Source organism: Alosa sapidissima, chromosome 14, assembly GCF_018492685.1.
Source record: "Alosa sapidissima isolate fAloSap1 chromosome 14, fAloSap1.pri, whole genome shotgun sequence".
In the NCBI taxonomy this organism is placed as follows: Eukaryota; Metazoa; Chordata; class Actinopteri; order Clupeiformes; family Clupeidae; genus Alosa; species Alosa sapidissima.
The window spans coordinates 17,684,481-17,707,269 of record NC_055970.1 but is presented as its reverse complement, the minus strand read 5'-3'; the positions used below and the strand labels follow the sequence as shown (position 1 = coordinate 17,707,269).

The following is a 22,789-nucleotide window of genomic DNA, read 5'->3' as shown; positions in this document are numbered from 1 at the left end:
GGCTACATTGTTTTGATCTTGAAAATGACTGCTGTTGATTGGCTATTGCTCAGTGCACCTACCTCACTGGAAGGTTATTGGATTATAAACATTTGGTGAAAGGCGTTTGGAGAGAAGCATGCAGGTGTTTCTTAGTCTCAGAGAGATGAACACTACATCTCTTCAGAGGCAATTGCATGTGAAGTTTATATTCAGGGACCACATGAAAATGGCACTTCTCTCATGGATGTGTCAGCATGTGATATCTTTAAGCACCCATTCTATCCATTCTTCCATCAGTGGCACTAACAAAAACCAATAAGGCTAGTTTCAGTGATGAGTCCTTTTCACAGGAAGTCTTGCATTTTAGTGCTGCTGTTCATGAAAGCTTTAAAGTAGGTGTAATAAACGCTGTTGAAATGGGTTGCCCGTTGGCTTGACAGAGAGGCAGTAAAACCAAAGCCAAGCAAATGGTCCGTGTGATGCACTTTTCCTTATCTGAATAGGGGTGGTCTGGGTAAGTGATGTCATCAGCTGAAATCTCTCAAGCAGCTGTTAGTTAGACGAACGAACAGAGAGCCTCACCGAGCAAACCAATTCTGAATCTGAATGTTTTTATGCATCAATATCATGATGACATTACCAGACATTTCAGATCTTTGGGGAGGACCAAGGCCATCTCTGAAGCTTTGTGTTTAGTTTTTAGTGTTATATTTGTAACTCCAGTGCTCTAGTAACGATTTATGGCGTGGAAGTCTTACTAGTGACATCAGAAGGACCTTACTTTTAAAGGCCCATTTTCATTAAGGTTGCCTAAGACCCAGTTTCACTCACCTGATTTATTCCAAATTTCACACAACACTACCCATGGCATTTAAAATGGAAAAGTCTGTTAAGTCTGTTATTGATGAGAGTGTACAAGATGAGTATACAAGTATCAGTATATAACATATGCTGATTATGATATAATAATCTATCATCGGTATTTGGTCTGCCTTCTCTTTGCTATAAAGTTTAAGCAAAGATCCTTAATATACATCAACCGTCTCTGGTTTAAGGAACATTTTCCCACATATTGACAGAGCTGTGTTTTTTCCCCATTTCTTCAATGTACAGTATATCTATAATGCAAGGCCTCATAGCCCCAAACCACTGGGACATTTTTAAAGATGATGTTGTCATGTTTTGCTGCGGACTGGAACTTGCTGCCATGGCAACCCGTAACAGACCTCCCGTAATGGTTGGTGCCAAACTCCAGGTCTTCTACTCGAGGGACTAATGAAGCTCTATGTTCCCACTAAGGGCTGATGGTCTGTGTCGCCATCACATCTCTGCTGCTTCATCCTCATCATCACACTCCTACAGTCGCAACCAAGTCTGGGATTGTTGCGTAGTTGACAGCTGTCTTTCTCTCTTTCGCTGTCTCGCTCATTCCGAACCACAAAGCTAGCCACACAAACAGAAATGGGCATATGCAGCAAACATAAGCTCACACCCTCATACGCACACACACCCCCTGTCCATCACTCCCCCTCTATCAGCCTTTATTTCCCCTTCCCCTCGCTTGACAGACGCACACACACCCACGCCCATGGCTGTGCCTGCTTTTAAGACAGAAACAGACTCTCTCTCTCTCTCTCTCTCTCTCTCTCTCTCTCTCTCTCTCTCTCTCTCTCCTCTCTCTCTCTCTCTGTCTCTGTCTCTTTCTATCTGTCTCCCACTCTATGTAGTCATTCTCAGTCTTTCTTGATCCATTCTTTCTCTCAGCATTCCCAGCTTCTCTTTGGTGTTCATGTGTCTGCTATAATGACGTTTTGTTTCAGAAGCCCTGGAACAAGACTGGTATTGTGCTCATGCTGACTTTTGATTTATGGTCAGTCGTTTTGTTGTGAGCGATCCATGTTCAAGGCACAGCTTGCAGCTCCTTCTTTGACTTCTTTTCTTATTTATACTTTATTTATTTATATATTATACTGTACATCTGTCAGTCAGTTTGTCTGTCAGTCTATCTGATCTCCTGCAAGTCCCTGTGCACTGAATAAAACTAACCTGTCCCTGAGGCTTGTGCGTCATTTGACCGTAACTGCCATTATCCTGAGTCTAATACTCTATGTAGTTTATCCCTGTGTTCAGCAGAGAATACACACATGCACTGCTGGTGAATCTTCAAACCATTAATGATCCATCTGTGGCCAATGTGTTGGTGATTTTTCTTTTTTTCTTTTTGATAAGGCTTTTGGCAAAGCAGTTTCTTGCCTGACACTTCACTTTCTTGGTGCAAAAAAAGACATGTGAAAAATTAAACCATATGTTTTTTGTTATTTTATTTTTTTATTTTTTGCTTGCTTGCTTTGCTTATGCTTGCCATTGTTGTTTCTATTTCCTTATGCATGACATTGGCCATGATCATGTTTTAGATGGTGTAGATCATGACATGCCATAAAAGCTGTAAAATGAGGAAAGCATTATTGATTATAAAAGATTGTCAGGCCAGAGTGGTTGTTTATTGTTGTTGCATCAGACGCCGCCAGTGGGCTTTGCTCTGTTAAAAGTAATGGAGTTTTAAACTTTGGCTTCACATAACGCATGTCAGACGCCATCAGTTATGATGCAATAGTAAATCAGTTTGACTCCATCTTGTAATTTTTGGGATATTTTAGATAGTCTCCACTATGGAGGCTGGTCTTAAGAGATCCCCGGAATTGAACATCAGAAGGGCCAAAAAGTTTTGCTGTGGGGGAACCCAATGCCTGACACCCCACACCCTCTTTACAAACCATTAGGCTAGATGGGCAGGTGGTGGAACAGGTTGAGATCTTTAAGTACCCGGACACAGAGATCGACAACAATTTGTCCTTCACACAACATGCTGATTGAATCTATACATGTTTCTCCTGAGGAGCCTGAATGGGTTTAATGTTAGACAGGACATTTTAACAAAGGCATAGCCGTCACCAATGGAACATACAATATTGCAATCCATTACAACTTCCTGACAAAGAGAAACAAAGAAAAACTCGCAAGAATTATCATGCACGCAACTAAAATCATCAGTACTTCTCAGATCCACCTTGAATTTCCCCTTGGGGATCAATAAAGTATCTATCTATCTATCTATCTATCTATCTATCTATCTATCTATCTATCAAACCTTTACATGATAAAAAGAAGGCAGACTCCATCATTATGGATCCTTCACCTCCTACCCCCCCCCCCCCCCACACCTTTCCTTTCAGCTGCTCCCATCTGGCAGATTCTTCAAAGCCCCTTGGGCCAGTAATCTTTCATTCCCAATGCTATGCATGGTAAAAAAAAGAAACTACCTGATAATGGCAGCATAGCACATTTATTGAATTATTTATGGATGTTTGTTTTTGTATTCTCCCTCTAAAAGCCCAAAGCCCTATGAGCCTCTAACCCAAGAACATTCTCTATTACTGTGTATAAAGTAATAAAGTTGTTTTGAATCCTTAAAATCTTTTGAAGATTTTCTGTTGATTGCTTGCTACACCTCACTGTATTCCATGTGTCAAATTAGTGGGCAGCCGTGGCCTACTGGTTAGCGCTTCAGACTTGTAACTGGAGTGTTGCCGGTTCGAACCCCGACCAGTAGGCACGGCTGAAGTGCCCTTGAGCAAGGCACCTAACCCCTCACTGCGCCCGAGCGCCGCTGTTGTTGCAGGCAGCTCACTGCGCCGGGATTAGTGTGTGTTCACTGTGTGCAGTGTGTTTCACTGATTCACGGATTGGGATAAATGCAGAGACCAAATTTCCCTCACGGGATCAAAAGAGTATATATACTTACTTATAAATGTAATTTTATCATTGAGTGTATAAACACTTGATTATTGTAGGATGTCTGATGAAAACCTCCCCTCCGCCTCAAAACTAAACTCCTGTCTACATTATTATATTGTCAGAGATGCCTCAGCAAAAAATAGAAAGCTCATTTTCTACCAGAGGACAGTGTTCAGAATGTGACTAAAATGTTTTGGCTACCAGCAGGCATATTCTAAGTTGGCTAACTCTGATAAGCCTATTGGATATTAACAGCCTTGGGCAAACTTTATTTTCTGCATCAGTAGTAGCTTTGCCTTCTCTCATGTGAAACAGGTAGGCCTGATGAGACAAATACCACAACAACGCCCTTGTTTACAGTTTTCCATGCCTGGATTGGCAGACCGTTATACAGCCTTCCCCTTCTGGCTATTGTGTTGTCAAAGCTAACATCCTCGTTTTTTAATATAAACTCAACGGCCGGTGTGTTTTTGTGGAGCCAGGAAGTAGTTTTGTTGGAAGTGTTGCAGGCGCCGTGTCAGCATAGCATCGTTGTCTTGGCCCAGAGCTGCGCACACTCTTGCCTGTCAGGTCAAGATCATCACATCTCAATCTTTGTAGGACAGTGATGTCCACTCCACGCCTCCCTGCTGGACTATGCATCTTTAGTCGCTGACTGGCCTTTTTTTAACATGTATAATTATGTCAGTGCTCTTGCATTAACAAGCACTTGTTAGTTCTGCCAATGCTCTCCATGTGTACTTCAGCACATTTTGTTGTATGTGTTTAATGTCTGAGCCACACAGTCTGAGCCTGTTCCATTGCAGTGCTCCCAGAGTGGGGAAAAAAGACAGACAAGAAAAAAAGCTTTGGTTTCCAGGCATGTTGTGCACTACCATATAAATTATACAAGCATTGAACAAGCATTTTGTGGGCCCCCTTGAGTGTTCAAGACTCAAGCATGTGCAGTGTGCTGCTGGGCTCACAACAAAAGCCTCAATCACTCAAGTCCCTGATTGAGCAAGTGTCTGTCTGTCTCTCGGCTGCTCTCAGTCTCGCTCTCTTTGTCTTTCTTCGCGCCCAGGAGCATCGCTCCTTGTCCCTCCCTCTCTTCCCTTTCTATATCTCTCTGTCACTCCCCCCATTTAGCTTTCTGGGCAGAGGCCTGAAAGAGTTGTAAAAATGTCCTGGGCAGAAGCAGTGTTTTTCCTTGCTGTCTGGGCTGTTTTATATGCAGGGGAAGGGACACAAGCTGTTTTGACTTGAGACCGAGGGAGACCGACAGACCTGGATGTCTGATTTGAGGAAGTCGGCTGGATTAGGCAAGCAATTCAATAGTAAACCAGGCTCAGTCGTGAAAAGTGGGGGGGGCACACTGTCTGAACAATGTGGTTTTGTCTGCCAAAGTGTTTTCTGGGCGTGTGTGTGTGTTTGTGTGTGTGTGTGTGTACATGTGTGTTTACCCTTGAATGGATTACTGGCAGATTTCTAGAAGTTTTAATTCTGTGCAAATACAATGCAAGAACACATGCAGGGTGTAGGGTGTGTTTGAACATGGACTATCTTTTGTGTGTTCTGTGTGTTGTGACCATCCTCAGTGAATCAGTGGCGTGTACTTTTTGTGTTGCAGGGCAGTGATGCCGGGCATGGTGTTGTTTCGACGGCGCTGGTCAGTAGGCAGTGATGACCTGGTGCTGCCCGCACTCTTTCTCTTTCTACTCCACTCCATATGGTAAGTGTGGGTGTGTGTGTGTGTTTGTCTGTGTGTGTTTGTGTGTGTTTGTGTGTGTGTGTGTTTGTCTGTGTGTTTGTCAGTGTGTGTGTGTATGTGTGTGTTTGTCTGTGTGCCGTGTGTGTGTGTGTGTGTGTTTGTCTGTGTGTGTGTGTGTGTGTGTTTGATTAAGGGTTCATATCTGCATCTTTTCCTCTACATGCACTTCACATGTCTGTGTAACTTGTGGTCTCTGTCGTGTCGTGTCATTCACACAGCCACATTCTGCATTATCAGGCAGACCACCCACTCTTTCTTTTTTACAAGTTTTCATGCATTACCCCTTCTATTTTTGCCCTGTTAAACTATATGCTGCGTGCAGTGCAGATGTGCCCACGCTCAACGGAGAACCCATTCTCCAAGCACCACTCTCTCTGTGTTCTGCCCATACACAAAAGCATCATGTTGTGTCTTTCATGGTATGGTGATTTGTTACATTGAATGGCAGCAGCATTTTTTTGTATTTTCAAGTAAACACAACTTATTGAATTGCCATCTAATCTCTCACACTACTAGCATTACGTCTCACTATCTGGTGTGTGTGTGGTACCATTATGCCTTCACTGAGTGTGTGTGTATGTGTGTGTGTGTGTGTGTGTTTGTGTTTCTGTGTGTGTGTGTGTGTGTGTGTGTGTGTGTGTGTGTGTGTGTGTGTGTGTGAATGAGCAAGAGAGAGAGAGAGAGAGAGTGTGTCTGTGTGAGTGAGTGAGAGGGAGAGAGATAGTGTGTGTGTGTGTATGTGTGTATGTGAGAGTGTGTGTGTGTGTGTGTGTGATAGAGAGAGAGAGAGAGAGAGAGAGAGAGAGAGAGTGGGTGTGGGTGTGATATTATGCCCTGATTCGCATGTGTTCCCTGTGGACAGGCTGGTGGTCCTGCTGGTGGTGCTGTTTGGCCTGCCCTACGGTTCAGACCAGTCCTGCTCCATCACGCTGGTGGACCATGGCTGCGGCTACCTGGGCATCCTGGTCAGCTGCTTGATTTGTGAGAGTGCCATCATGTGGCTGAGCATGAGGGGCAGCATCCTCTACACACAGCCTCGCGACGCCGTGCAGTACGTGCTCTACATACGACTGGGTAAGCGGGCACACGCACACACACACACACACACACACACACACACACACACACACACACACACACACACACACACACACACACACACACACACTGTAGTTTGACACACTGATCTGGCTTGGCTCCATGATTTCTCTCTCTCTCTCTCTCTGATGTCTTTGTTTGTTTTCGCCCCTCCAGCCATTCTGCTGGTGGAGCTGGTCTACGCTGTCGTGGGAATCGCATGGCTGGTGCAGTACTACCAACCTTGCTCTGATGTCACTGCCAAGAATCTCACCCTGGGTAAGCCACATCCAGAGCCACATCCAGAGCCAGAGAGCGGTCCTGTGAGCGAGCGTATCATCGGGAGGGAGTGTATGGGAGTAGGAGGCAGGGGAATGTCATGGAGATGGAATTAGACGACGAGTAGAATTAGCTGGTGTTGTGGCCTCGGCTCAGAGAATGCCACGCGGCATTACAGTGAATGTAAAGCTAGAGGTGAGTCAGAGGAATGAACAACAACAGTGTGCCCACTTTCTTTACATATTCCCCTCTGCTCAAAGTGCAGTGTGGGGGCAGTAATCTTTTTAAGACTGTAGCGATTTAACAGATTAACGGGGGGGGGGGGGGGCATTTTTTCCTAGTACAGATATCTGGAGACTTGGTGAGGATGATGGTCAATCAGGAAATAGGCTCTATTCTGTTAGTGATGCATCACCCAAAAGATTCACCCGTATCTCTAACTAGACAAAGAGGTCTTACAACAAAAAAAAAGGGGGGGGGGGGGTGAAAACTGTGCGTGAAAGCTGATTTGAAAGGTGTGAAAGCCGCCCATTTCTTCAAACCCAGGCCACGTCTACACGAAAACGTCAGGCATATTTTTTCTTACCGCTTTCACACCTTTATTGTTTATTATTGATATTCTCCTTAATGTAGTCTTACCATGTCATTGTTTTTATATTATTGATTGAATGAACATTATTGTTTTATTATTACTTTCCCCCTCATTTTCATTGCTTATTGTATTAGGCTATTGATTGAATTGATATTGTTGTTTATTATTACTATTCTCCTTATTATATTTGACCAACACTCTAATCTGTTCCCTGTTTAATTTTAAATATTATGTTGTTTTGTATTTGTGTGTCGCTTTGGACAAAGGCGTTTGCCAAATCCATAACCATAACCATAACCATAACCATTAATGACAGACGTGAAGAATCTTCGAAGAATTGAAAACAAGCAATCTATAGACAAAGATCGCTCTTTATCTATATACAAAGAGTCACACCTGGAAGTAAGCAGAGGTGTCCTAAATCTAAACCTACAGAATTTATAGACAAGCGATACAAATGGGCACAAAATCATGAATGAACATAAGAGATACTAATATGACTGTACTCAAATACTGTACATACAAAGGAAGGATTCTGATTCACAACCCTTTCAGTCCACAGAAGTCAAAGATGTGTGTGTGTCTATGTTTTCCCTCCTCAGGAATTGTTGTGTGCAACTGGCTGGTGATCTTCAGCGTGTGCTTCACCCTCATGTGTACATTTGACCCCACGGGGCGTACCTTTGTCAAACTGAAAGCCACCCGGCGTCGGCAGCGCAACCTGACCACCTACACGCTCAGGTACCGTACCTTGACTTCACAAAGCCTCAGCCATAGAGAAGAATTGCCGTGGGGCTGTGTAATGACACAGTAGAGCTCCTTATTGGTTGTTCTTTATGGCAGAGCAGTAATGTATGGAGCAATGATTAATCCAGGATCAAGTGGACTTGTGACTGTTGACACCATTGGGTTGACACGTGTATACTGAAACAATTTCTATTTCTCTCTCTCTCACTCTCTGCTCCCCCCCACCCTCTTTCTCTCTCTCTGCCCCCACCCTCTCTCTGTCTCTCTCTCTCTCTCTCTCTTTTTCTCTCTCTCTGTACTTCAGACATAGGTTGGAGGAAGGTCAGGCCAGCAGCTGGAGTAGGAGACTCAAGTTTATCATGTGCTGTGCCAGAGCCCAAGACACTCAATCTGTAAGCAACTAACTTGCACTTACAAACAGGAAAGGAATGCATATAAATATGACGTAGTCATACTCAATTCTAGTCAGAATATGAGTCTGATACTGCTTTATTGGAACATAATTATGGGGTGTGTTTCAACCGATACAGGGAGGGAATGCCTCTGCACTCAATTGGATAGACCTAACCAATCAGAGCAACGAAATAGTTTACCGTGAGGTGTAGGAAGAAAACATACAAACCATCCTTCTTCTCCACAAATGCCTTAACATTGTTTTCTGGTCTTTTGTAAAAGTTAGTGCCGTCAATAACTCCTAGCCTACAACACTCATTAGCGAAATCTAAGAGATATGTAGGCCTAGTAGGTAGGCTATTAGGAAAAAACTGATAGAATATATCCCCTCCGTTTTTATAATAATTCTGTTGAACACTGATATGCTACAAACATGTTAAACAGCTGGAAAAAGGCTGTCGCAAATCCCTCGAACAGGTGGTCAATCAGAGATTTCAAACGAACAAGGGAACATGTGGCAATGCAACAGCGCTGTTTTCCCTTGATGAAAGTGAAACCACAAGTTTTCCCACATCTCAACTTTGGCCAAAGTTTTCAGAAATAATCGTTTTCAGTGATAAAACCTCATTAAATAATATGCATTTTCCATATGGGGTCTTAAAAGCCATGTATCCTTCTAGCCACAGCGTTTTTGCGTGCTCAGATGACGTGATAGACCAGGTGCTGTTGCTCACCTGTCCATCATTGTAAAGCCCGATTTGATTGGTCCGCCCGATCTAGGGCGAGCATACTTGCTCCACAATGGAGCAGTGCCAGACCGAACTTCCCGACCTCAAATGTTGTGGGCGGGACTAAGTTCGGAATGGCACCCAGGCTAATGTTTACCATGTCGGCATGGAGGAAACCTACAGTCGGCAGTCAATGCACAATGCAATGCAATGCCCAGTGCACAAAATAGTGTTCTTTTTAGCTGCATATTTTCTCCTTTATCTAAGGGAGGGCAAGGCAGTTTTGTTTGTATATCACATTCGATACATGAAGTAAATTCAATGTGCTTTAGACCATCACAAAACAGAGAAAAGCAAACAATAATAAATAAAGGCAAAGAAAATTCAAACACTATCATCATCTGCCTTTGTGCTGCATTCTGTATCTGGCTCAATGTGGTCTCTGCAAAAGAACAACTACAAGCGCAGAACGTTATCAACCACAAGCACGTGTTCGTCCAGATATATGTCTCCTCCCTGACCCATTTTTGGTCTTCTCTTCCCTGCCCTAGGATGCTTACTCTGAAGTGGCCAGCCTGTTTGCCGAGTTCTTCCGAGACCTGGACATTGTGCCCAGTGACATCATTGCTGGACTGGTTCTCCTCAGACAGCGGCAAAGATCCAAACGCTCCGCCATATTGGACCAGGTATGAGACACTAATGGTGACGGGGACAGGATGAAAGTTAAGAAGAGAGATGAAGAGGGATAGAATGGAAGTGAAGAAGAGGGATAGGATGAAAGTGCAGAAGAGAAATGGAGAGAAGGATAGAATAAAGGTGAAGAAGAGAGATGGAGAGAGGGATAGCATGAAAGTGCAGAAGAGAGATGGAGAGGGATAGAATGGAAGTGAAGAAGAGGGATGGACAGAGGGATAGAATGGAAGTAAAGAAGAAAGATGAAGAGCAGGATAGGATGAAAGTGAAGAAGAGAGATGGACAGAGGAGGATAGGGTCAGTTTATAGGGGTCTAATGAGTAACTGCAGACCGGGTCAAGCAGAGTGACGCACACAGATAGGTGTGAAATGAAACCCCTCCATTTCCCCCCTCATTTCCTAGTGATGAATCATTATTGTGTCTCTCTGGTCATAGCGATTAAATTCACTTATGGAAGGAAAGAAGAACAGAGAAAGGGAGAAAGAGGGAGGGAGGGAGAGAGGAAGGGAGGGAGGATGTGGAACTAGAAGAGTGACCTTGTCAGGATGTTAGCTTTCATCTTTCATAAAGGGTGTTAATGGGAGTTGTCTTTCCTCCTCAGGCAAACAATGACATTATAGCCTTCTTATCTGGAATGCCTGTCACTCGCAACACAAAATACCTGGACCTTAAAAACTCTGTGAGTATGGTATGTGTGTGTGTGTGTGTGTGTGTGTGTGTGTGTGTGTGTGTGTGTGTGTTTGTATATGTATTTGTTGATGTGCATGCATATGCATTTGCAAAACTGCCTAAGCCCATCTAAATGTCTAATGATTTGCATTCATCTCTCTCTCTCTCTCTCATTCGCTCTCTTTGTCTCTCTCTCTGTCTCTCTCTCTCTGTGTATGTATGTGAATGTGTGTGTGTGTGTGTGTGTGTGTGTGTGTGTGTGTGTGTCTGTGTGTGTTTGTGTGTGTGTTTATGTATGTGAATGTGTGTGTATGTGAATGTATGTTTGTGTGTGTGTGTATATATGTGTGTGTGTGTGTGTGTGTGTGTGTGTGTGTGTGTGTGTGTGTGTGTGTGCGTGTGTGCGTGTGTGTGTGAATGTGCCTCCTCTCTCTGTCTGGCCAGGTTGAGATGAGCATGTACAAGGAAGTATGCTACTACATGCTGTTTGCTCTGGCGGCGTACGGCTGGCCCATGTATCTGCTGAGGAAGCCGGCCTGTGGGCTGTGCAGGCTCGCCAGCTCCTGCTCGTGAGTCACGCTTCCGCTCCGCTCCACACCACACCACACTGAGCCACACACCGAATTAGCCACTCCAGCTCCTCGATTCACAAAAGCCCTCCACGAGCAGCCAATCACACCTCCACACTCCTGCCTGCGCCAGGAGCCAGGGGTCGACTATTCTTATCCCGCACCCGAATTGGATTTTTTTAGGGGAACATCATTCAGTAAATTGGGTCACACTTTTATTTTATTTCACTTTATTTTCTCTTGCCATGCATCTCATTTCCTGTGTTCCTCCTTCTCTTATTTCTGTCTCTATCCCCCTCTCTCTTCATTCTCTCTAACATTCTCTCTCTCCTGTCTCTATCCCTCTCTCCCTTCATTCTCTCTGACCCTCTCTTTCTCCTGTCTTTATCCCCCTTTGTTAGATGCACATCTGGATCCGCCTCACGTTTGACCCACGCCGTGACCGTGGAGGAGGATAACTGCTGTGGCTGTAACGTCCTGGCTGTCCGCCGCCAATTCCTGGACCAAGACCTTAAGCAGGTCCAGATTGTCTACATGTCCTGCCATGATGCGGTAAGTGGGGTGTTTGGACACAGGCAAAGGCTAAGGTTAAGGTGTACTTCATTGTCCCCAAAGGGAAATTAAGTCTTGGGCTTCTGCCACTGCGTCACATAACTTACAGTATTACTCAACATACACGACACACAACATCAATTATACGTGTACTTCACTTCAAGACACTGCATCACACATTTCCCAACATACTCAAGGGCAACACAGAAATCTACATGTTGCAGCTCATACAGAAGTGTGCTCAAACCTCACATGGATACATTAAAAAAATGGGGAATGGGGATAAAAAAAAAAAGTTGGCGTGGGGACTGTAGAGTAGAGCTCACACACCGCTGTTCAGCAGAGCTGCAGAAACTCCGGTACAGAGCGCAAAGGGTACTTCCTGTCTTACCTCCACCCACTGGTTAGTGACCACGTGCTGGTTTAAACATGTTATGTTGTGTTCTTACCCTAAATGTTTGAAATACAAGGGAGAAATTGTACCTACAGAAAAGTTTTTTTCCCTTTTTTTTTGGATTGTAAACTCTGATGTATTACTGACAATGAAAAAATAATGAGTCTGCCAAGTATGGATATGAAACTTAAATGAATATGACAAAAATGTATTTGCACATCATTGTGTTGTCCCAGGTGTACGAGACTCCGTTTTTCGTAGCAGTCGATCATGGGAAGAAAAAAGTGGTCATCAGTATTCGAGGAACTCTGTCCCTTAAAGTGAGTAAGCCGGTCATCACCCATGTTGCACACCAGGATAACTGCCCTGACATACACAAACCAGGATACCTGCCCTGACATACACACACCAGGATAACTGCCCTGAGATACACACACTAGGGGCCCGTTGCACAAAACTAGGATAAGGGATTAAGCCGGGATACCGGTATCTTGGTTATCCTGGCTCAATTTATCCGTGATCCGGTTGTGCAAAAGCGGGATATGGGGCAGTAGGATAGATATGTTATGGTATAAGTTACCATGGAGATTTATTCTGTGGAGCTAGCCTGCTTCAGACCAGGCTGTAAGTTCCAGGATCTATTTAATCTCATCCCTTATCTCAGTCAGCAGTCACCACAAACGGAAACCAATAGTTATTCCACTGCCCACTTCACATTGTTATCACATATAACTAGACCCACTGCCATTATTTAAACATTTGTGATCATTCATTTCAATCATTTTGGATGAATGATGATTTTTAGATGATGCTGCAATCATTAGATAATTTACAGTTTCCCATATATAAGGCTATATATAAAATGAAGGAATATTAGTGCCACAGAGAAAGAAAAAAATCCAAATTCCTCTGCCACTGCAGGATATATTTAACTTAAATTTAAAGCACGCATATTAACTAATTTAACACATATTGGTCCCTCACCAGCCGACCACTGTCGTCATCAGGGAAGATTTCTTTGCTTTATCACTGTGGTGGTGTTGTCTGTCCTTTTAATTATGTCTTTTATATACTCTCCATTCCCGACCTGCCGTGCGACAATGTGACATCACGGGAGTGCTGTAACCATTTATGTTCTTTGTGCAACCAATTAAGCCTGGACGCTCTTGTTTTGGATTCATTGAACTCAGCTCAGTCACTTATCCTGGATGTCTTGATCCTACTTTTGTGCAACGGTCACCAGGATAACGGCCCTAACATACACACACCAGGATAACTGCCCTGACACGCACACACCAGGATAACTGCCCTGACACGCACACACCAGGATAACTGCCCTGACATACACACACCAGGATAACTGCCCTGACATACACACACCAGGATAACTGCTCTGACACACACACACACCAGGACAACTGGCCTGACACACACACACACACCAGGATAACTGGCCTGACACACACACACCAGGATAACTGGCCTGACACACACACACACACCAGGATAACTGCCCTGACACACACACACCAGGATAACTGCCCTGACATACACACACCAGGATAACTGCCCTGACACACAAACACACCAGGATAACTGCCCTGACACACACACACACCAGGATAACTTGACACACACACACACACCAGGATAACTGCCCTGACACACACACACACCAGGATAACTGGCCTGACATACACACAAAGCTGTGTCCACTGTGTGCACGATGACATACCAACACTATCTCCACTCATCAACACATACTCCCTCTTCCCTTTTTCTCCTCCCACCCTCTCGACCAATCTCTCTATCTTTCCCCCTCCCTTGCTCTCTTTTCCCATTATTATTTGCCCCACTTTCTCTCTCTCTCTATCTCTCTTTCTTTCTCTCTCTCTCTCTCTCTCTCTCTCTCTCCTTTCTCTCTCCCCTGCTTCCCCTGCTTTTCCTTGTCCTCCTTTCTTATTGCTCTAGGATGCACTGACTGATCTCACAGGGGACTCTGAACGTTTGCCTGTAGAGGGACAGCATGGCACCTGGCTTGGGCACAAGGTAAGACCACACACACACGCACACACACACGCACGCACGCACGCACGCACGCATACTTGCTGGAATGCAAAATATTTGCACTCTCAACAACACACATGCAAGGCTATGGGTCACTTTCTCAGACTCTCTCTTTCTTCTTTTACATTCCTTTTTAGCTCTTGAAAGCACAGAGAGACCTCTACACAGGGTCTATGTTACTTGAAATCCTTCCTGTCTGTGTGTCTTCCTTAGGGCATGGTTTACTCAGCAGAGTACATCAAGAAGAAACTGGAGCAGGAGATGATATTATCCCAGGCCTTTGGGAGAGATCTGGTAAAAGAGTGTGACACTCTGCACTGCTATGCCCTCTTCTCTCTCTCTCTCTCTCTCTGTGTGTGTGTGTGTGTGACTATAAGAGGGAAAATTAAATTTGAGTCTGCTTAGCTAGCAAATGCGTATATGTAGCATTAGTGTTGATTTTCCTCTCTCTGCTCTCATTGGTATGTGTGTGTGTGTGTGTGTGTGTGTGTGTGTGTGTGTGTGTGTGTGTGTGTGTGTGTGTGTGTGTGTGTGTGTGTGTGTGTGTGTGGATGCCTGCACTTCACAGAGCAAAGGCACAATGCATTATGGTCTGGTGATCGTGGGCCACTCCTTGGGCGCGGGCACTGCAGCCATCTTGTCCTTCCTGCTGCGACCCCACTACCCGTCCCTGCACTGCTACGCCTACTCCCCCCCAGGTGGCCTTCTCAGGTGAGCAGACCTGGACCCGCTGCTTCTGTGGACGGCCTCAGGACATGTCCGTCTTGCACAGCCGCAGTGGGAGGGGGGAAAGGAATGAGCGTGATTTGGCCTGCTCTCCTGGAGAGGGATGGAGGAAACAACAGTGCTGTCTGGGACCATGTTTGATGACTCGAGTGGAGGAGATCCAGTCACAATATATTTATTTTAGGTCTGGGCTTTAGCACAAATCCTGTCTGGCAAAAAGAGTCCTTTAATCTCCCAGACAGGCAAACATTTGGACTTAACAGGTGTTTACACAATGAAAGAGGAGGGTGAGAGCAAGACTGAATGTAAACAAAAAAAATACTTAAGAAGTGGACAGGGCTAGTTGTTGGCTAGACCGGGGCATAGTTACTCACAGCGTATTGAGTCACGCAAAGGCTCTCTTGTAGATTGACTCACTGAACCCGTTCACCTTAGTCCTCAGCGTGGAACTGTATTTGCAAGGTAAATTAGCCTGCAGCTAGGTAAGACCAGATAATGGTGTATGTGGAAAACCTACACAGCGGCCCTGCTGTAGCGCAGATTGGGTTGTGCTGTGTGTCTGTGAGTCAAAAGGGCCTGAGGCTGTTGGTTTTGATTCATAGTAGCAACCAGGCGCGCTCTACTTTGAATTCTGCACTTAAATTAGGGCACGGGCTCCATGAACCTCTTCCCAAGGACCCCTGTGGATGTAGGCTGGCACGTTATCACAATAACCCAGCTCCACAGAGCCCCTCCGTCATCAAACATGCCCACGAACCCAACACAACGATGTGCCAATCGATCACCTACTCAGTACTGTATGACTTCACAGTGGTATATAACAAACCCAACAAAATGACGTGCCAAAAGATCACCTACACAGTACTGTATGACTTCATAGTGGACAAACCCAACAAAATGACATGCCAAAGGATTACCCACTCAGTACTGTATGACTTCACAGTGGTATATAACAAATCCAACAAAATGGCATGCCAAAGGATCACCTACGCAGTACTGTATGACTTCACAGTGGTAGATATTTGTATAAAGACCCGGTGGCTCTTGAGGGAAATGTAGCCTACAAAATGGCGCTCATCCACAAAGCCACATACTTTCCCCAGGAGGCCGTTCACACATTGCATAGGTCAGACGCTGTTGGTGTTGGTTTCTATCCTGCATTTCCAGATGTCTGGCTGGAGTTTAGCACAGTGTGTGTTTACTGAACATGGCTCTCTGCTGTGTTTGTTTACGTTAGCAGTGCATAAGACCATGGATCATGCAGAAGCCCTTGGCAGCTCTGTGCTGCTGCAGTTGTTTGGTCTGCTGTGTGTGAATATGCTGCTGCTGCTGTTAATTGCAGCGATCCCCCACCAGCCTCTTACATGCTTGCTTTTGCTTGTTTCCTTCTCTGTCTCAGTGAGGATGCGATGGAGTACTCAAAGGAGTTCTGCACCTCAGTTGTGTTGGGGAAGGATCTGGTCCCAAGGTGAGATGCCTGGTTTGTGTAACTGCTTCCTCTTTGTTGGTGCGCATGGGAATATGTATGCTTTTGTGGAGTTCCATGGAATGTATAAAGTAGTGGAAACACATCTTTATTGTTTCTGTTTTCTCAGGATCGGTCTATTCCAGCTAGAAGGGTTCCGTCGTCACCTTCTGGAAGTCTTACAAAAGAGCGACAAGCCAAAGGTGAGCTGAACATGGAAACTATGCCGTTCCCTGGGTACCCACTGTGATTGTACACAGCCAGTGTGTTCATGTTTATGTGCTATAGAAATATGACGCCTGGCCACTCCAGACCAATGGTGCGGTTACTGTTGCCAGCCCCTTTCCTCTCACTGTCACTGTTGCCAGCCCCTTACCTTTCACTGTTCTCAAGTGTGTCCGAGTGTCGGCTCTCCATTTCATTTGAACTACCAGCACAAATGACTTTTGTTATTCCATTTGTTAGAGTTTATTTTATTTCTGGTATTCTTCTGCTACATGCAACATGAGTTAAACTTATGATGAAATGAATGTCAATTTATACTGATTTTAATATGGAATGAAATAGACTCTTGGTTGTAACTTGTGTACATGTGCGCACGTTTATAGATCCTTATAGATATTTTTTTGAACGTGTCAGTTGTTTTTCCCCATAGTTGTCCTCCAGGCCGGTAAGAGGCTTGAGACCGTAACCATAACATTTATGATTTATTGTTCTTCTGTAGCCATGTTGTCTGTTTCCTCTCCCCTTTCGTTCACTTTTATATCCTCTCTTGTTTGGTAGGCCATAGGTTAAGGCATGGTCCCTGGTTATTTGGGAAATTAAAGAGCTGTTCTTTATGGGGCTGATGAAATCTTTAGTCTAGAATGATTGGAATTGTATTATCTTTTATAGTGATGTTTAATTTTAGGATGAATGTGTTACACATCCTGATTGCAGTCAATGATCCTGGTGCAGATGATCCTCTATTTTGTGACCCACCCTCTCTGCACATGCAGTTCCAGTGATAACAGACAAATAATTGTGTTTTACCTGTGTTTACCTGTGTTTTGGTAGGGGAGTTTACACAGTACAGTACTCCCTCAGATGAATTAAGTATTGCCGGCATGCATTGATAATGTCTCTACTGGAACAGCAGACTTGACAAACACCCTCTCATCCCGTTGATAGCTGAATATATTACTGTATCTTATCCTTATCTTAATTACTTTAACACTAACAGTAATTGCCTTAATCCTTAATTACATTCCGTAATCTAAACTCATTCCAGACCTCCTCTCATGTGAATTAAACTACCCAATACCCAGCCGCATGCCTCTCTACTCCCTCTCTGTCACTGCGTCTGTTCACACTCCCCATTTAGACTAGCCTACTGCACATGTATACATCACTGAATAAATCTGCTGATTGGTATAATTCATTGTCTATATAATAGCTGGTTAGAGAGATGATCTTATGGAAAGTACCCCATGCCAATCGTGAGATATGGTGAAGGGTATGTGATGATGTGGGACTATTTTAATTCCAAAGGCCAAGGGAACTTTATCAGGATGCATAGTATCCTGGATCCATGAAATTGACTGGCCTTTAAAAAAAAAAAATCTGCCTGCCTCTATGGGAATTTAACATAGGGGTGTGAATACTTATGATCCCTGTATTTTAAGGAAGAACATTTTAAGGAAGATCATTATTCATTCACAAAGAAAATTGGTGTCCTTAAAGGTTGGATATTTCCTCATTTTTTTTACTTAAGGCATTAAGATCAATTTCCAAAAGATGATTTTATATTGCTCTTTTTAGTCAATTTTAGCATGGGTTCAAAAACTTATGAGCCTAACTGTATCTGCTAATAGTGTATGTGAAGTATGTGTTTGTCAGTGTGTTGTGTGTGTGTCTGCTCTGCGTTGTCACAGTGGAGGATCATCGCAGGCGGCACCAAGTGCATTCCCAAATCGGAGTTCCCGTCGGAGGAGGACGGTCCCCAGCTGCAGGGCTCGGCTCCGCCCAGCTCCCGCCTCTGGCTGCACCCCAGTGACTTAAGCATCGCCCTGTCTGCCTCCACCCCGCTCTACCCGCCTGGCAGGGTGATCCACGTGGTGCACAACCACCCCCCAGAGTCGTGGTGAGACACAACACTGACACTGCCCACTGCCTCACAAAGGGAGGGAAAGAGAGAGTTGTAGTGAGTGAAGGGGAGGAGTTGTGTGTGGATGTTAGATTAAATCAAGGGGAAGGGGAGAAGGGAAAACAACAGATGAATTCAGTGCTGCAGAATACAAACTCAAGTGCTATCATGGAATGGGTTCTTAAAGCATGCAGCAAAAAACCTTGAATGTACTGATGTATAGGATAGTAATACTAATTTTTATATTCACAGTGTCTTCTCGTTATAATCTCAAAGCACTTCTGAATAAATTATAATGGAAATGGTAGGTTGGGAATTTCTGTGAAACAAAGTAACCCTTTTTGCCATGACTGCAATAACTCCACTCGGCCAGTAGAGGGTTGAATAACCTTAAGTTAGTCGCATAGGTGCTTTAATGATGCATCTGCTTGAGCAGCTTTTTTTGCACACTATTTTCACAAATGATGAACTCAAGTGATTTTTTGATCATTTGCTCAGATTCAGCTTTTAACACCAACAGTTTCATCACGAGCAAGTACATTTAAAAAAAAAATATATATATGGACTAACCTTACAGATGTACCAAGCACAGTTGATCATGTTTATATGGAGATTTATGCCTGTGGTGTGTGAGTGGTGTTTTGGAGAATGTGAACTCTCCTCTCCCTTCCTGTGGACAGTTGTGGTCAGGAAGAGCCCACATACTCCGCCCTGTGGGGGGACAACAAGGCCTTCGATGAAGTCATCATCTCCCCTGCCATGCTGAATGAACACATGCCACATATGGTGATGGAGGGTCTCCACAAGGTCTGTGTGTGTGTGTTTGTGTGTGTGTTAGTGTGTGTCCGTGTGTGTGTGTGTCTGTGTGTGTGTGTGTCTGTGTGTGTGTGTCTGTGTGTGTGTTTGTGTGTGTGTTCGTGTGTGTGTCTGTGTCTGTGTCTGTGCGTGTGTGTCCGTGTGTATCTGTATTGTGGTTGTTCATGTAAAAGGCCCTGTTGGTAAGGTGGTGAGTGGTCAATCTGTATGGTCACCATGGTCAGTACTAAAGGATATTGGAGTGTTATTGTAAAACACTTCAGTGTCCGTCATGACACACTTCAGTTTGTGAGCATAGGTACTGTACTTCTCAGCATTAAACAGAAGCTGTGATTGTCAGTACATGTGTTTGTTTACCGGTATATCTGTATTTGTGTGGACCTGTTTATGATGTTAATGTGTTTTATGTGTCTGTGCTGATATATGTCGTGGTCTGTGTGTCTTTGTGATAGATTGGTCTGGTAGTTATGTGTTAGTTTGTGTGAGTTAGTTAGTATGTTGTAACATCTACTGATATTTCTGCAGGTGCTGGAAGCCAATGTTGCCATTTCAGAACAGAGTGATGCAGAGTCTGGAGAATCAGTGGCTGTCAGTCTTCAGGCAGAACTTCCCACTAATCCCCTGCTGCCAGACTGTCTTCCTACTCTGTCAAATACACCAAACATTCTGCCTTCCCCTTCACATCCCAGTACCCCCTCTCCCTGTTCATCACCAAACATGCCAAAAAACCCTGCAGTGCCTTCACATTCTAGCACCCAAAGCCTTGTTTTGTCCGATAGCTCTGCTATGCCTGTAGGCGATAGCCTATCAAGCCTCCTGAATGCAGATGCACCACTTCTCTTGCCAGTGGAAAATGCACATTCAGTTACTCAGGTGTCCGATACACTGCCAACCCCAGCTCTTACCACTCTCGCAGAACCAACCACCACCCCTCAGGTATCCGACCCACCCACAACCCCTCAAGTATCCGACCCACCCACTCTAGTACTTACCACTCTCACAGACACTCCCAACACCCCTGAGATATCCAACACACCCATAACCTCTCAGATATCCAACCCACCCACCATAACCTCTCAGATATCCAACCCACCCATAACCTCTCAGATATCCAACCCACCCACATCCCCTCAGGCTGCCAATTCGCCCCCAAACTCCGGTACTTTAGATGCTCCCTCTACACCTAACACCCCAGACACCATAGAAGCCAATTCCACCAATCCCTCAGAGTTGCCTGCCTCTGCAGCGGAGAACAGCCCATCTGCCCCTGCGCCCCCAGACTCCCCAGACTCCCCATCTACCTCCCCAGCCCCAGACTCCCCATCTACCCCCCCTGCCCCAGAGGCCTCCTCTGCCCCCCCAGCCCCTCCAGTGTCTCCAATCTGTTACATCTCCTGTGTGTAGCTTCATCTGCTCTCTAAAATCGCTCTGACCCCCTTTCCCACCAGTGCTGTCCTGATTTTAAGCTCTCAATGTCCCTGTGTACTAAAGTGATTTTCTCCCTTCTCCCCCCTCCTCTTTTCTCTCTCGTCTATTTCGTAGCGTACTGCTGCTCTTTCGGCTGCTGCTGCTGCATGATCGCCTTGGGCAGCGTCTCTGACCTCTTCTCCCCTCATTTATTTCTACCGGTTTCCATTTGACAGCTCCTGATGTCCTGGGGTGTCCATTCTCCCCTCTCCACACTGGGCTCGAGCTCAGAAATAATCTCCCTTTCTCATACGAGGCACTGTTTAGAGAGACATGGCAAATGTGCTGTTTTTCAGAAATCCTTCTTCCCAGTGGGCTCAAAGTGTCTAATATCTTTAATTTATCTTGCGATTTCGCTCCAGGGATATGTTTGAGCCTGTTTGCATATTAAGCTGTTTGCATATGTTCTCAATAGTACAGTTTTAGAGGAATTGACTGCAAGTATTACTAGAAGACAAACGTTATTAAAGGGGGGCAGTACGTCGTTTTTAATCATATAATATTCAAAAAGTATTGCTGTGAACTCTGTGCACCTTGTCACTCTGTTTCAGGTGTTTTAATATAGTTGTTTACATTTCTCAGGCTCTGAAACATATAAACAAATGCATAAAACACCAGCACAGAATGTACAGAAATGTTTTGGAATTGCTGTCTTTTTCTCATGCCTCTACGCATTTTTTGTTTTTGTTGACAAAGGCTACACACTGCCTTGTTCAATTTAGTGTATTTCTATTTGAAGCGGCATGTGTATCGTGCCTGCAGAAGAGGAGTGAAGTTTGGGTCTATCTAAACAGACCAATCTGACCTCAGTCCGTCAGGCTCACTCACCCCCTCTCTCTCCGGTGCACCTGACCTGTGTGCATTGCCTCCCATGGTTCCTCTGTCTCTCCTCTGCCTGGCGTTTGTATTTGTCTTTCGGGTTTCGGTGCTGTCTACCCTTTGCATCCTATGGCGTCCTGGCTGGGTTAATTGTTAAGGACTGGTAGCCCCCTAGCCGTGTGGTGTTTACCACTGTGAACTGACTGCTTCAGTCAGCCTGTATGTTACTGGTGGGTCGTGGTTTACTACTTTTGTTGCCTATTGTGAGTCTGTGTGCCATATTCCTGTTCATATTTCACTTCAAGGAGACCCCCCCCCCTCCCCATCCCAACCTAACCAATGGTGTGTCTTATGACTACATTTGTATGTGCTGGTTTTAAGCATGCAGAGAACCCAGCAGTTAGACTCTACGTACAGTCATGAGACACATACATACACATACACATACACATACACATACACATACACACGTGCACAATCACACTTTCTACTCACACATTTTGCACTTATTTGTCTTTCTGAATATTCTGTCTAAGCCATATTTATTACTCTTGTCTTTCTTAACCATCATCATGATCACCATCATTCTGTATGTCTCCTCTTTGTTTTTGATGTTAACATTATTAATTAATCATGCTGTTACTCAATGTATTGCCTAGCCTCATTGCATGTACTGTATCATGGATGTTTACAATTGTTGTTATGAAAACATGTGATGCTTGACTCATGTTTTAACTTGCCACCATGTTTTAACTCATTAAAGGAGAAAACAAACATTGTGCTGTGTGTAGGAGTGATTGCTGAATGCTGTGCGCTCACCCCTTTCTGTCAGCCTAATGGCTCATGTCTCATCCGTCTCCACTGACTCTTTTGTGTCCTTCTAGCTGTCTCTTGTCTGTCCTTGTTGACATTTCCTCCTAGTCACAAGCTGCTGTCTCATTTCTGTGCCATCTTGGTCATTTGATGGATGATGCAGATGAAAATTACATTTAAAGTGTATCGGCATAACAAGCATTGCTGCTCTGTGTTCCTCTTGGCTTGACTCTTTTGTCATTGTCAAAAATCTTCCTATCTGTTAGTGTC

The 22,789-nt window shown here is 44.5% G+C and overlaps 1 protein-coding gene across 5 annotated transcripts in view; it reads left to right on the top strand.

Annotated features, from left to right (window-relative positions):
• Positions 1 to 22,789, top strand: part of dagla (diacylglycerol lipase, alpha) — a 39,799-nt gene that overhangs the window by 10,908 nt on the left and 6,102 nt on the right. For 3 of the 5 annotated variants that reach the window (XM_042061509.1, XM_042061510.1, XM_042061508.1), the window contains 18 exons: positions 5,387 to 5,488; positions 6,390 to 6,601; positions 6,782 to 6,883; positions 8,078 to 8,216; positions 8,527 to 8,614; positions 9,895 to 10,029; positions 10,639 to 10,716; positions 11,151 to 11,275; positions 11,677 to 11,827; positions 12,458 to 12,541; positions 14,193 to 14,270; positions 14,502 to 14,582; positions 14,857 to 14,999; positions 16,414 to 16,482; positions 16,610 to 16,682; positions 18,393 to 18,601; positions 19,285 to 19,411; positions 19,946 to 20,356. In XM_042061509.1, coding sequence (XP_041917443.1) covers positions 5,394 to 5,488; positions 6,390 to 6,601; positions 6,782 to 6,883; positions 8,078 to 8,216; positions 8,527 to 8,614; positions 9,895 to 10,029; positions 10,639 to 10,716; positions 11,151 to 11,275; positions 11,677 to 11,827; positions 12,458 to 12,541; positions 14,193 to 14,270; positions 14,502 to 14,582; positions 14,857 to 14,999; positions 16,414 to 16,482; positions 16,610 to 16,682; positions 18,393 to 18,601; positions 19,285 to 19,411; positions 19,946 to 20,356 — 2,400 coding nt within the window. In that variant the 5' untranslated portion in view covers positions 5,387 to 5,393. Of the gene's footprint in view, positions 1 to 3,557; positions 3,566 to 5,362; positions 5,489 to 6,389; positions 6,602 to 6,781; positions 6,884 to 8,077; positions 8,217 to 8,526; positions 8,615 to 9,894; positions 10,030 to 10,638; positions 10,717 to 11,150; positions 11,276 to 11,676; positions 11,828 to 12,457; positions 12,542 to 14,192; positions 14,271 to 14,501; positions 14,583 to 14,856; positions 15,000 to 16,413; positions 16,483 to 16,609; positions 16,683 to 18,392; positions 18,602 to 19,284; positions 19,412 to 19,945; positions 20,357 to 22,789 lie in introns of those variants that run through there. The other 2 variants (XM_042061511.1, XM_042061512.1) reach the window with 2 other exon arrangements.